Source organism: Macrobrachium nipponense, chromosome 24 (assembly GCF_015104395.2).
Source record: "Macrobrachium nipponense isolate FS-2020 chromosome 24, ASM1510439v2, whole genome shotgun sequence".
In the NCBI taxonomy this organism is placed as follows: domain Eukaryota; kingdom Metazoa; phylum Arthropoda; class Malacostraca; order Decapoda; family Palaemonidae; genus Macrobrachium; species Macrobrachium nipponense.
The window spans coordinates 65,274,346-65,290,766 of NC_061091.1; the positions used below are offsets into that span (position 1 = coordinate 65,274,346).

At 42.8% G+C, this 16,421-nt stretch overlaps 1 protein-coding gene across 25 annotated transcripts in view; it reads right to left on the reverse strand.

Moving 5' to 3' along the window:
• LOC135205701 (adult enhancer factor 1-like) overlaps window positions 1–15,181 on the reverse strand; it is a 271,537-nt gene extending 256,356 nt beyond the window's left edge. For 16 of the 25 annotated variants that reach the window (XR_010312577.1, XR_010312578.1, XR_010312579.1 and 13 more), the window contains exons 1-3: window positions 14,794–15,179; window positions 12,428–12,521; window positions 11,316–11,906 (exon numbers count right to left, since the gene is read on the reverse strand). Coding sequence is in view for 21 of the 25 variants with exons in the window: in XM_064236677.1 (XP_064092747.1) it covers window positions 11,316–11,906; window positions 12,428–12,508 (672 nt within the window). In the remaining 4 variants the exon portion in view is untranslated. Of the gene's footprint in view, window positions 1–11,315; window positions 11,907–12,427; window positions 12,522–14,609; window positions 14,733–14,793 lie in introns of those variants that run through there. The other 9 variants (XR_010312576.1, XM_064236675.1, XM_064236673.1 and 6 more) reach the window with 4 other exon arrangements.
• Window positions 15,182–16,421: the final 1,240 nt, after the last annotated feature.

Below are 16,421 nucleotides of genomic sequence, written 5' to 3' on the forward strand. Positions count from 1 at the left end.
CTCAGTTTTTTCCATTTCTGAAAATGAAATCCTTAGATTCAACCAGGAGAAGGGGATGGAGGGTATGGGAGAACTCATACAGTGTTAATTTCTGATTTCAGGCTCAAAAGAACAAGATCTACTCGAGCTTCTAGCTGACGCTTTCACTAGCTCTAGTCTTCTCCTTTTTCTTAATATAAGAAGCTAAATCCTTCATCCTCGCTACGAAAGCCCTTCACATTCAGCCACAAGTTGCTATCAAAGACATCAGACCTCTACATTAATACAAAGCGCATGAGGACTACCTTGCTGTAAACAACCTAGTCTGCATTTTCACTTGCCACAAACCCTAAACTTAGGTGTACTTAACTTCAGCCATCTTAATAGGAAAAAACCAAATCCAAGACCTAATCCAGTTCAAAATAAGCGTAAATATGCAATCCGAGAATAAAACAGAGTACTTCACCAAATGAGTCAACCAATTCTCGGCAAATGAGCAGAATTCCAATCAGGAGAGACCAAACAAAGTTGTTGCCCGGCTCAGCGACAGAGAAAATCGGCTCAAGAAAACGGGAAGGTTGGGATTCCATCCACCCAGCGGCGGGAATTGGTAGATCACCTGACTCCCGGTTAGCAGTGTGCCGCGAGTTTGAATTCTGTCGGGACGACGGAGTCATTAGCTAAGTAATATCTGCCTGGTAAGTCGCATGTTAAAAAACCTTTTTTTTTTTATAAGTTTATGGGTTTTTTTTATATTTTTTGGTCTTCATGTATTCCTTTATAACTTTTAGTTTAGGTAATATATATTTTTTGGCACCTTTGGTGTTTTTATAGTTACGAAAACATCTGAATTATAACTATCTTACAGTATATTTGTTGTACCGTGCCATAATATAACATTGATGTAACTGAACATTTCATACAAATTGGTAAACATCAGATAATTAGGTTAAAAGAAAATTTGTTAATTATTTTAGATCTTTATAAAAAAAAAAAAGGGAGGGGGGTTAGTTGTATAAAAAGAAACAATCATGTAATCATAGCTTTACAGAGCAGGGCAATATTCATTTCAGTTGAAATAGGTAAAAAAGACATTCAAATAAAAAGAAAAATTTTCAAAAATAAAAACCATTTGCTTGTTAACTAAAACGTTAGCACAGGTAAATATGAAGCAAAAATAGTTATTTCCACATCTATAGTTCAAGTACCTAGGTCACAAACGACTGGATTCATATAAACAAGAAAATTTCAAAATAAACACCATTTGGTGGTGATAACCACAAATGTACAGTGGTTAACAAAAATCAAAATCAAATCAAAATGATATTGTTAACTACAATAAAGTTTTGTACATACTTACATGGCAGATAATACTAATTAGCTATAGTATCGACGGTCACGACAGAATTTCAAATCGCGGGCAAGACGCGAAAGGAGGTCAGGTGGTTACCTTACCCGCCGCTTGGTGGGGATGTACGAACCACTACCGTAGATTGTCAGATTTTCTCTTCCACGTCTACTGAGGGGAGCTGGGTGGGCCATAATCGTTTATATCGGCCAGGTAATATGTACAAAAACTTTATTGTAGTTTAACAATATCACTTTGGTACATGAACTTCCGAAAGATATATACTTAGCTGATGTGGCACCCTTGGTGGAGGGTAAGAGACAGCTCATTAATACAGGTAAGACGGGACAAAACGAATGTTGTAGGATATAAAAACCTGGATCTCACCTTTTCAGGATGAAGACTTTCATAGATACTATCTCTGAGTCTGCATTGCCTGGGAGCTACAGCTAGGACGTTGGACATGATGCATGAAAGACTCTCTGGATATACCACTGGGATATGTAGATCCACTATGTGTGAATCCAAGTCGGATGCTGTTAGAGGGACCTTGTCCGCTCTACCTAACAGATTCCCTTACCACTACTCTGCAAGGATCACAAACCACCACCACCTAACCAAAATTACAAGGTTAATATTACGACAAAAAGAAGGTGCCTCCTCAAACCTCTTTCGACAACCAAAAACAACAATAGAAAATATAGGGTAACATATAAAAAATTTACACAGGATAAAGTTTCAGCTCCCTGCCATACAGCACCGAACCGCCGATACGAAAGGACCCAAGGCGAAGCATTATCATATGTGATTTTACACACGTAGGTAGTGGTTTTTGCGAAAACGATTGGCATCTCCAAAAAGTCGCCTCATCAAGTTCCGCACAGACATATTTTTTCTGAATGCAGCGAAGCTGCGATGGCTCTCACTCGTGAGCTTTCACTTTCAGAGTCTAAAATGATCTTCCTTACAGGCAAAAAATGTGCCTCTGGAAGAAGGCTTCTCAGGAAAAAAAGGAAAGAGCATTTCCTTCGACATGGGCCGAGTGGGTCCTTTACGGCGCACCAAAGCCACATCTTGATTAGCACTTAAGTTGTTTCCTTCCTTTAAGGAAATACTTCATAATTCTCAATAGGGCAAAGAGTTCTTCAGGGGTGTGGTGCCTTCTTACCCTACTAGAAAAGAAAACTACGAATTTCAAAGCTCATGGGCCCAAGGGCTGATGGGTTTCATCTTTGCAGGAAACTGGAAGAAATGAACACACATAGAATCTTCCTTAAACCTACATGCCATCCAATAGCTTGGGAAGCTCACTACTGTCTTAGCTGTAGCTAGGGCCAAAAGGAAGATAGCCTTCTTCGTCAAATCCGTGAAAGAGGCTAAGCCAGGATGGTTCGAATCAGCGATCCAAGGAATTGTAGGACTACGTAGATTCCAGTTCTTGGTACTCATGAGGAAGCTTAATGTTTTCAAATGATCTAATACAGATCATGCAGGTCCTTATCACGGATATATTTAACCTCTATGGCGAAATACCGCCGCCAACATATGCGGTATCCTTAATAGTTGACACAACTAGATGAATTCTTCGTTGAGGAAAATAAGGAAATCGCAATTTGAGGCACAGAGTACTGGAAGAGGAAAGGTTCTTCCTCTTGCACAACGTCTGAAGACAGCCCCAATTTGCTGGTATACATGACAAGGGGAAGGTCCTCGCTCTTGCGAGGCTTTAGCAGCTGTTGCTGAAAAGGCCTTTCGCTCGACCAAACTTTGGACAGTCTGAAAACAGTCAAACGAGAGCGAGGAGATTTGTGGTACTGTCGAAGATTGGGGTTGTTATCTGAGTAGATCGCTCCCTTCGCGGGAGCGATCTTGGAAGGGTCCACCAAAAACCATTCCATACCTCTGTGAACCATTTTGGGTGGCCCAATAAGGGATAGCGATTAATGGTAAGTCTGTTGGAATCGGGATCTACGAAACTTCTTGGATGGTTAGCCCCAGGATCTTGAAGGTGGGGGGAACGCGTTAGACGTCGAGGTCCGTTCCAGTCTAGAAGAGAAGAGCATCTATTGTTACTGCCTATGGATCTGATCATCGGAGAGCAGTAAGGAATCCAGCCTCTTGTTCTTTGACGTGGCAAAGAGGTTATGTGGGCCTCTTGCCCCATAACTTCCACAGGCTCTGGCTACATCCAGATGAAAGGGTTCCACTCTGTGGGAAGACCCTGATCTTTCCTGCTGAGGAGAATTGCTCTTACATTCCTTTCTCCATGCACGAAACTGGGGAGAAGCTGATTCCTACTTTCTTCTGCCACAGAAGAAGGTCTCTTGCTGTTCGTACAGGAGAAGGGAAGCGTCCCCCCCTGTTTCCTGATGTATGCATAGGAGCTGTTAGTGTTGTCTCGTTGACCTGCAATATCGATCTATGACTTTGGGCTCGAAAGCCTCAGAGCACGACCACACAGCCATCAAACTCCTTTCTGTTGATGTGCCAGGCTACCGGTTCCCCACCCAGGTACCTGACACTCGCTGGTCCCAGAGTTGCCACCCCTACCCAGTCCGACGCGTCGGAGAAAACAACACCGGTTGCGGGGTCTGTGATTGATAGACGTACCTTCGCAACAAAGAGGTTGGGATCTGTCCAACCCTAAGAGATGTTTCTTCGAATGTCCTGGGATAACGACAGGAGAGAACGTCAAATCCTGAGAACGACGACTCCAATTCCGATGAAGAAAGAATAGCGAGTGGTCTCAGGTGCAACCTTCCTAGGGAAACGAATTGCCCAGAGAGGAGAGCGTCCCAGCAGACTCATCCACTCCCTCATGTGAATACTTTCTTTCCTAAGAAGGTTGTTACTCTATCGAATCCTCGGGACTATCCTTTCCTGCGAGGGAAAAAGCCCGAAAACTCAGAGAGTTCATCGGTATCCCGAGATACACACACTCTTGCTCGGGAATTAGTGATGACTTCTTGAATGACGAGAAGTCCCAAAAGCCTTCGTCAATTCTAAGTTAATTGTAAGTCCTTCAAACAACGATCTTCGGAATTGCCCTTATTAGACAATCTGTCGAGGTACAGGATATCCTCACCCCTTTCAAATGAAGCCATTGAGCACATCCTCAAAATTCCGTGAACACTTGAGGGGCCGGCGAACGAGGCGAAACAAGAGCCCTGAACTGAAAAATTTCCCCCCCCCATAATGAATCTGAGAAACTTCCCTCGAGGAAGGATGGATCGGTACGTGGAAGTAAGCGTACTGAATCCAAGGGCAAACCATCCAGTCCCCTGGACGAAGTGCCGCAGCAATGAGAGAAAGGCGGTTTCCATCGTAGAAACTTCTTTTTTCTTTTTTTACGAAGAGTTCAGGGCGCTTACTCCAACACGGTCTCAATCCCCCTGAGGACTTCGGAACTAGGAAAAGGCGTTGTAGAAGCCCGAAGAATGATGGTCTGTCCCTAGTCGATAGCCCCTTCTCCAGGGGCCCCACCTGATCTACTGTAGATGGAGAGCGTGTGATTCATGATGGGGTCTTGAACGGCCGTTCAGTTCCCTTGGGATGGCCGTCAGGGAGGTCTTTCGACGAAAGGGAGGACGGTAACCTCTCCTCAAATAGAAAGGCGTCCTAAGGATACGCCCCTTTTTGGGCCCAGACTTCTGCAAACTCTAAGATTGGCGCCCACCGTTGATTGAAGGACTTGCAAGTATTTGGCGGGCCTACAGACTTCGGCAAAAGTCTTAACCTATTGAAGGTCTACGACCTCTAAAGTAGAGTATTCTTGATGAAGATGCCCCATAGAAAGGGTTCTCGAACACTCGCCTTTTCCTTTTAGCCTTAGTAGGGAAGGAAAGGCGAGGTTTTTATTGCCGACTGTGCCAAAAGGTCCTGGGTGGCTTGGCCGAAAGTGACCTCGCAAATGTCCTGCAACTCGAGTTTCGGGAACAAACTGAGTAGACAGAGGAGCAAACAGCAAAGAAGACCTCTGAGCATGGGAAGACCGAATTCGTTAAGAAGGAACAATAAACCGACCTCTTTTCACGATCCCGGCCCATAAAAGGGAGGCATTGACTCGCTCCGTCTCTTACCGAATGTCCATACAGACAAAACACACCATAAGATCTTCGGCGACATTGACTCATGGCACTTCAATTTTCTTGGCAGGAATCCCAACGACCAATCAAGGACGTAAATCTTCTAGGCACTCATAAACATACCTTTGAGAAATGATCCAATTCATTCATTGCCCAAGCGTCTTAGCAGAGTTAAGGGCAGTTCTCCTTGTCGAATCTCCAGTGCCGAAAAAATACGAATCAGCGAAGACTGTAGACCCAATCCTAAGGGCTCTCCTGTTTAGTACAGAAACCGGGTCCTGGATAAACTTCGAAGAGGAAAAGCGAACATAGTTTGCCCCGCTTCTCTTGGAAGCCACCAGGACACAAAAACTCTCAGTGCCTTCTTCATTAGAAAGGAGTTGGCGATCTCACACAAGCAGAACTCTTCGCTGTATTAGCCGTGACAAAATTGAGTGAGGAGAAGGAGGAAGCGTAGGCGTAGGGAAAATTTTAATAATAAAAAAAAAAAAATTTTTAAAAATATCACCAAAAACTGTAAAAAGTAGCTCTGTAAGCTTTCTTGTAATAAGAGACAGTCAGAAGAAGTGTTGGTCCTCATACGAAACTTCTAGGAGTACTCTCGAGGCTGAACGCGGAAGGGAAGATCCTTATGGACGAAGGGATCCTAGCAGGGAGTTGAGCGAGAGGTTGGAGACCTGCCCTCTATTAGAAAGAGTTCAACATTCCACTGGAGAAAACGATGAGAAGATAGTAGTCTACGATGAGACTCCCTTTCTTCGAGGTATTACGGAATCTCAAGCCGAAGGAGAGTAGGGTCCTATCCGAGAATCCTCGGGGAAACATCCAACAGGGCGCTTACGAGGAGGCTGCGGCCTACTAACTCTATGAGCCTATACCTGAGGCGAGCGTGCTGCCAGGAGAAGAGAGCTATCGAGAGACAGAGCGCTTGCGCCGGCTCTCCATACCTGTCAGTTTGCGTACTGAATCAAAGGAAGTCCCGACTGGAAGGCGAAATGAGCCTATAGGAGAAGGGGTGCTTGCGAGACTCTTGACGTCTAAAAGAGGGTGAGGTCTAACATTCAGGGAAGGAAAGGGCGCTTCAAAAACTAACGAGAGCCTACTTGGAGAAGGGCGACACTTCCGGGATTTACTGGTGCCTACCAAGAGACAAACGGTCAGGAGAAGTGGCGCATAAGAAGCGGTGAGGAGCGCCTACACGGAGAAGGGCGCTTGAAAGACTCTTGTTGCTGCCCCTAGGAGAAAATCAGGAGTAGGACGCCTTAAAAGAGGGCGAGCGCCTACTAGGAGATCTATGTGCAGTAGGTGCTCTTGGCGCCTACCCTGCGTAGGGAGCGGGCTACACAGTAGGCTGTCTATATGCACAGGACTCCTACAGACTCTAGCTGCCTGTCAGGGAGACGTAAAGATCCGACACTCGAGGCGAGTGACATCTGGAAGAAGAACGCCTACTTGCTATAAGGGCGCCTTCTATGAATCTTGAGGTGGCTGAGGAAGAAAGTTTCAGCGAGGGAGTGAAGAAAATCGCGGTGAGAGCAGGTGCAGTGCGCTTACGGAGCGGGAATCAATCGGGAGAAAACAAACTTCTTTCTCCATTAGAGCGTGCCTACGATGTTGGCGTCTTGAAATACGAAAGAGAGCCAGGCGAGCGAGGGGGGCGCTCACCGAGCGTGATGGCGGCGCTCACTCTAGCGAGGCGCGCTCACGCGAGCACCCACCTTCATACGAAAACCTCCCCATATGAAGGAGAAACGATCCTCTGAAGAGCGGCGCCTAGACTCTTGATCGGAAAAAGAGAAGAAAACGTCCTTCTTACTACGTGATCTAAAACTGCTGAGAGTCTGCATAGCGTCGTGATCTGAGATTGACAAGTCCCGCGAGTACTCTCGTAGGAGAATCTTCGTGTCTTCCCGGAGAGGCGCCGAGCTGCGGAGCGCGGAGAAGAAAACGATCACAGGATTCTTGGGTTTTTTCGCCTCCACGACGATGCTTCGGGAAAACCTCAGGACTAGAAGCCAAAGGACTGCAGGTGAGCCTTCAATCCCTCTGACGGGCGCGACGCATCCGGGGAGAGTTCCAACCTCTTCGGGGAGGGAGACGACGAGGGAGACGCATGGGCGTCGGAGTCCTTCTTGTAGCGATCCGACGGGCAGCCTGGGATGCTTACTTCAGGATCTGCCGAGGGACGCCCTGACGGTGGGGCTCTCCCTAGCCCTCCTGCGGCTTTCGACTTTCCACTCCACTTGAACTGGGAGGTCTGGAAGAGGTTAGGCATAGAGGCACTAAGGAGCCGGTTCAGGACGCACCCCCACAACACTGGGGGACACTGCATCTGATCAAATAACACTCTCATTACCTTCCAACTGACGAAATCTTTTGATCCCAATAGAAAGATTCTTGGCTTTTCAGAGCTGCCGCCTCCGAAGGCGAATCTTCGGCTTCGGTGCGGGGAGACGGGGCAGCCACTTGGGAAGAGGATTTAATTCTACGTTAGTTACTATTAGGAATCCACACATTCCAAACTCATCATTCTAGATCTGCTAGAACTTCTAGAGGAAGCATACGCATCTATCAGTCCAACTTCCCAATAAGAAGAGAGAGCCTTAATTCTTTTCATTCATCCCTTGACATTCATTACAAGGGTTAGCAAAAGCACAACTCATCCCCTGAAATTATGCAAACCGTTTGTGGGGTCTACACTAAGCTTTCGGCGACACTCAAAAATTACATCCTTTCATTCACGGCAGACCCTAAACAAAACCGGAAGTTTTAACTACCGATTCTAGATCAGACATCTTTAAAGAAAATCAAATCAAAATCAAAAACGGTCCACAATCAGCGTATGCCAAGCCAAACAAAGCGAATCGTCACCAAAAGAAGTCCAACTAACTCCAGGCAGGGAGAACGAAAAACTATCGAGAGGAACCGACAACAGTTGTTTATCGTCCCGCGACAGAGAAAAATCTGACAAGCTTAGGGAGTGGTTCTTACATCCGCCACCCAGCGGCGGTAAGGTAGACCACCTGACCTACCTGTCGGTGTGCCCGAGATTTGAATTCTTTCGGGAACGTCGGAGGAACTATAGATAAGTATAGTATCTGTCAGGGAAGTTCATGTACAAAACATACAATTTTAAAGAATAATAATAATAATAAAAACGACTCGTAAATTACAAGGCATCTGCTCTCTCTCCCCTCCTCGCTCTCTCTCTCTCTCTCTCTCTTCTCTCTCTCTCTCTCTCTCTCTCTCTCTCTCATGTACAGTGTTTGAAGTATTGCAGTTAAACAAAACTTGGACTTTCAACCATAGGGTTATAAGATATATATATATATATATATAATATATATATATATATATATAGTATTATATATATATATATACTATATTATATAGATTATGGAGATTGTTAATTTTCGGCCATACAGATTATGGAATATTAAATTTTGTTAATCCCTCTTAAAGTGTATGGATACATCATACTTGTATGTCAATAATATAGGGCCACAGAATTGTGTGATTTATCATTACAGCGTTGTTAAAACTGGGTGGCACAAAAAATGAAATAAACCTTTAAAAAAAACAAACATACCTTGGTAGCACACAAAAATAAAAAAAACTGTAAAAAAACCATATTTCAGGGTTTAAACCAAAAAACATGGTTTAAACAAAAAAAAACAAGGTTTTTGGTTTACAAAAAAAAAAAAGGTTTTTGGTTTACAAAAAAAACATTGGTTTCTGCCAACCCTGAGTCACTGCGTGCACACCACATATATACCTTTCTAGACGTTAACATACAGTGAAAATACTTGAAAGAATGGGCCCTGTACCTCATGAGTATCGAAAGGTGCTAAGAATTTCTGGACACTCTTTCAGCTATTGGTGAGCTGGGGGATTAACCTAGTACTACTCTTGACTACTTAAAGCTCATTTAATATGTAGCACACCTGCCATTCTTTTTCCAGCCACTTCATTGCACAAGTTTTATATATGTACGTACTGTCAGTGGAACAACACTGAACTATACACTCTTGTCATTTCATTATAGAATCTTCCTTCTACGTAGTACTAGGAATCACAGTTAAAAAATTATATTATGGAGAGAAAATCTCATAATTATATTTCATAATAGAATGAAGATCCACCATCTATATGCAGAGCTATGTATGCTGACCATCCCTTCTAAACTGAAATATGACTGCAAAACATTACAGAATGGATATTTAATGCACACAGCTATTTCTGTTACTAAAACTTCCTTTAAACCAGATTCATTACAGGCTATCCCTGGTTATTGGGGGGGGGGGGGGGGGGTTTCCGTTCTTGGCAGGGCGCTGATAACCAAAAACCTCCATTAACCGAAACTCTGCAATTTATGGTGCAGAGTTTCGGTTAATGGTGCTGATAACCGGTTAAAGGCACCTCTGTTAGGCATGTGTTGGCACCATAACTCTATTATTGGAACCTTATGGCGTAACTGATACTCGGCCTGTTACGGCGCCATAAATCACCGATTTTATGGGGCTAGCCAAGCACTGTAAAACCAGATCGCCATTAACCGAGTCCGCCGATAACCGGGGACTGCCTGTATTATTCATCAAATTCTATATGACAGCCTCTATTGTAGCTATCAAACTATTTCCATTCTTGTTGAAAGTATTTCTCATCTTCTCACCTATATAAAACAAAGTCATCACCCTACCACCCTACTTACGAACATTCAGATACGAACAGACAAGTCCCAAGTTAACATTGTGTTGCCAATTCAACTCATTTTTTGATGATTCAAATTTCCTATAGTATTTCCTCTCCTCATAGGAAATGTTTAGTATGTATTTTTGTCAACAGATGGTGGTGTGCTTTGTACACTTTGTGAACTTCAAATGTCAGACGTCACTCCTGCGAAATTCTCCTACCAAGGGATTCAGGGCCGTTGCAACACAGTTTTTCAGCAACACCTTTTTATCAAAGCATCGGATAAGGGTGAAAGCTGGCAAGTGTACAGTGGTCCCCTAATATTCGCATTTTGCGCACCAGACCCCGTGTACATATGGGGGAAAATGTCTAAACTGTGGTGAGCATGGTTTGTTGTCCCCTTAACTGAATTATCATTACCATTCTCAATTATTATTATATCATTATTGTTATAATTATTATGTGGAGGTTTCACTGCTACTTTCACAGCAGTTGTTGGGACTATGTAAGTTGTTAGCTTGGAATTCTTCCATTTTCTCAATATTTGTATTGTTTCTACTTTAACAAATACAGTGAACACCCCCATCTTCGTGCACTTCAGATTCGCTCATTTCTCTCTGGAACATATAGTATACCCATTATACACGGAAAATTTGCCTATTTGCGGTATTTTTCTATGAGAAATATCCCCAAATTCCTGCTTTTTTTATCATTGTCATCATAAAATGCACTTCTTGAGATAAAACTAATAAAAGTCTGAACTGAAGTGCTTTGCTGTATATACTATGCTGAGCAAATAATTGCAATTCACTCGACTCTTATGAAAAACATTGCATTCTATAAAAATAAAAAAAAGTGTACATCACATGCCAGTAAATAAGCATTAGTTTATTTATATATGTATACCATTATCATTATTCAGAAGATGAACCCTACTCAAACAGAACAAGTCCAGAGGGGCCATTGACTTGACATCCAAGCTTCCACAGAATATGGTGTTCATTCAAATGTAGTAACAGAAAGTAATTGTAAATACAGACCAGTACTGGACATGTCATAAGAAAAAGATTAATTTACAAATGAATAAATAAAAATGTAAGTAAAATACGAGAATACAAGTAGAATAGTATTTGGGTAGAAATGTCTAACATCTCTGCTTGAACTTTGGAAGTTCCAATAGAAGACCAATGGGGTCAAAATAAAACTCTTACCTGAATGCCAGGAGACGCTCTAATATCGGGTCCTTCGTGCGCAGCACTGTCCCCTATGCTCCCCTGAGATCGACTTCTGTCTTCTAACTTGGGTAATTCGTTACTATGCAAAACACTACTGGAAGTTTGTGACGCATGTTCGGAACCCATATAATTTTCACTAGTTCGAGCACGCTTTGGCACTGGTGTGTCGGAACTGTCACTGGCACAAGTTCTAGTTCTACTGGATTCAGGCTGTGAATTTCTGTAACTGTTGCTTCTGTCCCTAGTGTCATTTCTCTTACTCAGACTGTTGTTTTCAACTGCCTTGGGAGGCTCGTCAGGGACGGCCAAACCCTTGATCTGAAACAGTTCTGCCACTTTGATGAGTCTCGAGAGATCATTTTGCGCAACACTCACTGAGCCCAAGTACATATAATTCAAGAGAGCCTCCAGTTCGTCACAACTCACATCCCTGAGCACTATTACAGGATGCTTGCAGGGAGTCTGTTCAAATATCTTTTCAAAATATTCACTACAGGTTGAAAGCACCAATTTGTGCAGCTGGTAAAACCGTCCTTCACACGAAAGTGTAACATCCGTGTAGCGCTCCTGAAAGTTTTGGAAAGCATACAGGATTAGAACAGCTAATAGGTACCAAGAGTACAGAGAGAGCAATCACACACATACTTATCTATATCAAAATATTGCACTAGTACTTGCCTATTTTGGGAACAGTTCATTGCATATGTTGATGTCTTGATAAAGTAGATAGATAGAATATAAAATTCATGCCAAAGGCAAAGCTCTGGGACCTATGAGGTCATTCAGTGTTGAAATGGAAACTGACAGTAAAAAGGCTTGAAAGGTATAACAGGAGGAAAACCTCAAAGCAGTTGTACGATGAATCAACTGTTAGAAGGGGCAGAAAGTATACCTATGGAAGAAAGAAAATATGAACAGAGTTACAATAGAAGGAATGAAAGGGGCTGCAGCTGGCAGTTGAAGGGACACTGCAAAGGACCTTAAGTACAGTAATGCCTACTGTGCACTGAAAGAGGTGCACTGACAGCACTACCCACAATAGAAGTTAAATTACACAACATTGACTCAAGGAAACACACAAAGCTTACCCTTAATCTGACTGTTGAGAGCGTCTTGAAAAACGTTGTGCTGTGGTTGTTCCACGTCAAAGCAAGCATGCCATCCCCCATTTTGGTTGGATTTCTGTGAACATAAAAATTCAAATTAAAAAAATATCAAAATGCAAAACTGCTAGTATTATATGAGATACTGATTCTACCCTTCTGGTTACTAAAAACCTCTAAAAAGGGGGAATGTTCTAATTAACACCAAGATTCTACAGGGGAAAGCTGGGGCATGGGGTTCCCAAAATATGTCTGGTAGCACACTTGTTCTGGTTTATCTCGGATATAAGTTTGGCATTATTATTTCTACTACTCTGTAGACTGATTTTTCATTATACCTAATATTGCAACTTAGGTATGCTGTATATAAAAATTGGGAAAAACTGGATAACTCGCTTCTGATTGCCACATCTTTTGGGAGACACGGAGTTAAAATTCTATGGGTCCGTATCCCCTAAGGCATGATTGTGTTTAATTACGTTCCTTTATTACCTTTCTTTATTTACAATCTCTGCTTCTGTAAGCAGATAAACTGCTCATTTATTTACTAGGGTAAAAAACCGCATGGTACAGGGGTGGACCATGTACGATCAATGTGTACAACCCCAAAAAAAGTACATTATAACGCGTCCTGGTAAACATCAGAGATGGGCATAGTTCCGACCTTGTTGTTGTTAAAGGAACGGAGCTAAAGGAACCGATTCCGGTGTTAGGACGCCCGTATAATGTACTTTTCTTGGGGTTGTACACATTGATCGTACATGTCCACCCCTGTACCATGCGGTTTTTTACCCTATTATTTTCCCGACTCAATAATTTTTTTATAAATGTGTGTGCTGATCTTGACTTTACGTAATGCAGTGAATATGGACCCTAAACTGTAAACTACCCCTGTAGAATAACCCCTTAACTTCCTAACCTTGCTCAGAGTGCCATACCCTGACCTGGCTGGGAGGGCTTTATATGCCCCCCCCCCCCCCCCCCCCCACCCCCCCCCCCCCCCCCCACCCCCCCCCCCCCCCCCCACCCCCCCCCCCCCCCCACCCCCCCCCCACAAGTAGCCTAACACTAAACATTGGAGACAATGGAGTTCGTCTCCATTCAGAGGTAGTCCCGTCATTCTGCAAACTACCCTAGATCAAGATGTAGCATTTTGGGAGGGGGTCCAGAGGGGTGAAGAAGCCTCCCTCCCTCCAAGGTCAGGGCACAGTAAAGTACCTAAGTGAGGTTAGAAAGGTAAGGTCAAGTTAGGTCAGGACCTGGTAGTATTCTCGGGAACGTTGGTCTAGTTTTTGTCCATTGAACCTGTGGCCTTCCTTCACTTGCCCTAACCCCCTAACCTAGCCTAGGGCACCAGGTCCATACCCTAGTGCATGAAATTAGTCTGAAAACATTCGTGAACTTAGTGGGGTAAAATACCAAGTGGCCGGCCTCTACCATAGCGCAACCACGTTCCCAAAAATTGGAGAGTATGGCCTTAATTTGTGACCTGGGAGAAAAACTGCACTTCGAGAGGAAAGTGGAAGTCCGAGAAGTGTGCTTCTGATATGGCGGGGGCTTCCTATATAGTAATGTCTGTACAGGGTTACAGGACACGTTAAAGTACTTTATCGGGAAGGTGGTCACACTACAGCGGAGCTGGCCTTTCTTTATTTTACCCTGAGTAAACCAGAATGAGATTTTTTTTTTTTTTTCCTACTAGGTATACCTACTAGTAGGTAAGCTAAACTAGGTAGTAGTTTTGTGATTTCTCCAATACCCCCAAAAAATGGAATTTCTCCCCCTGTGGTTCCCCAAACTGTAGGATATACTACGTAGGTATAAGGGTGAGGAGTCCCCAAGAATATCGCTAACAGTACTCACTAGTTAGCCTAGTAGGTACTGGTAGCTAAACGAATGTCAACTCATGAAAAACGTTAAAACATGGGGAAATAATCATATGCTACCTATTTTAACGTCCAAATTACGGTAATTGTTTATATGAGCGCCATTATAAATAAAAAACGATGACTACGGTAATAGGCTACTAGGCCTAGCTAGCTAATGAATGACTCCAAGTACGGGACAAGAATGAAAAAGATCCTCCCGTAAACCTTAGTGAGGAATCCCATTCCTAAATGATAACAGGGCCACCGTAAGTCACCTATAGAATAAACGTACGACCAACCTGGCAGAATGGAAAACGTTCCTAGACAAGACACACTAGCCATTAATTAACGTAAACGATTCAGTGCTCCTACTACAGTCGGTCCATCTGAGCCGCCATAAAACGACGTGATGGGGTCCTAAAGAAATTCGAATTCTAAACCCCCAAATATCCGGTTTCCTCGACCAACAGCGGTTATACATACCTGCGCAGACGAAATTCGGACACCAGGACTTCGGCAGGAACGCTGTCAGGAGTGACTGGACATCGTCGCACGCGGAAATGACAAGAAAATGTTGGGCGGACGTCGGAGTCTGAGCACCAACTCGATATTGACTGAGGGAGGCCGCTTTGTTTACAATAATGGCCGCAACTCCCCAACAAGCCCGAGTCAGGCACTACTTATGGGATAAAATCGTGTTCTTTTGATACTAGCTGACATTAACCATATATAGAAATTATATCAAACGTTAGCGCATTCTCAAACGACCACTGGGAGAGACATATGTCCGACAAACTCGAAATATATTTCGGACGATTCTATGGCGGGTGTTGCCGTCTTCTTGATCTTGCGCATTTGTCAACTGTCACCCATTCCGGATGCAGACAGCAGCTGTCATTAAAGAAAAGGAATATTTAACTGGCTTATTTAACTTAATCGGTTTTATGACATTTTAATATTACGCAAACGTTTTGTATGTACGTTTACTCATTTCCGGTCTTTTCCCTCAAACGTTCGCAGTAACAACTTTTTTTTAATCCTCGTCCATTTGATGGCACTACGATGTCAGTCATATACGTCTTTGTTATGGAATTTATACTTTACAGCAAGGGCAATATTATCCTGATCATTTCATACCTGGATATAACTAAACTGCTACTATCTTCTCAAATAATTCATGCTGTAGTATAAATATAAACAAAAACCGACAACTATCATCCCTATCGGCGAGTTGGCTGTAATAATTACAATGCCACTTTAACGATCACATAGCTGTACGTTTTGTAAATGCTACTATATGTTCTATCTTCAGAGTATCTTCGTTTTCATATCTTTCATTATTACATCAGCTTTACTAATGGCATCTTCAATCGTTTCGAGAGGAAGATAGACATTATTATCATCAGCGTATAGGTTCTAAATGAACGTGTGTAGAATTCTATATAATTCAATTTTGTAAATGCCTAAGTAGAAGTGGACCCAGGACAGTGCCTTGAGGCATTCCTCTAGTTTAGACCTTTTTCACTGATTATTTCACATTTGATATAACCACTAAGGGAATTTCTCTCATCAGAACTGGACGAACCGGGAAAAAAATACAAAGTCCGGGGGCCCTTAGGAAAATTTTTAGGGGGTAAAACGCACCGAAATCGCGATTGTTTTACATTTTCGCGTTATACTCCTAAAAATGCATTATATAAAAATCATTAATATATACGAAATTGTAGTAGATTAAATTACCTTTGTGATTATCTATAATGATGTATACTTTGTGGTATCAGTATTGCACCTATGATTCGACAAAGTTGGTGTTAAAATCCTGAAAATGCATCTTTTTCGAAATTTTGTCTTTCACCTTTTTCATTGGGCATGTTCTAAAAACAGCTTTGCTGCACTATTATTATATGACGTTGTATGTATAAATGGTCTGTATAATGGTGTATATGTACTCAATTCATGAATTACTAGTCCAATTGCACAGTTTTGAAAATCTTCCCAATGAAGTTCTCTAAGGGCGCTACTTTCACGTTCAATACATATGAGATAAATCATAAAGTTTTCCGCCCTTGAAATAACCATATGGAGGAGTTATGGAGTTCCATTTGACAACG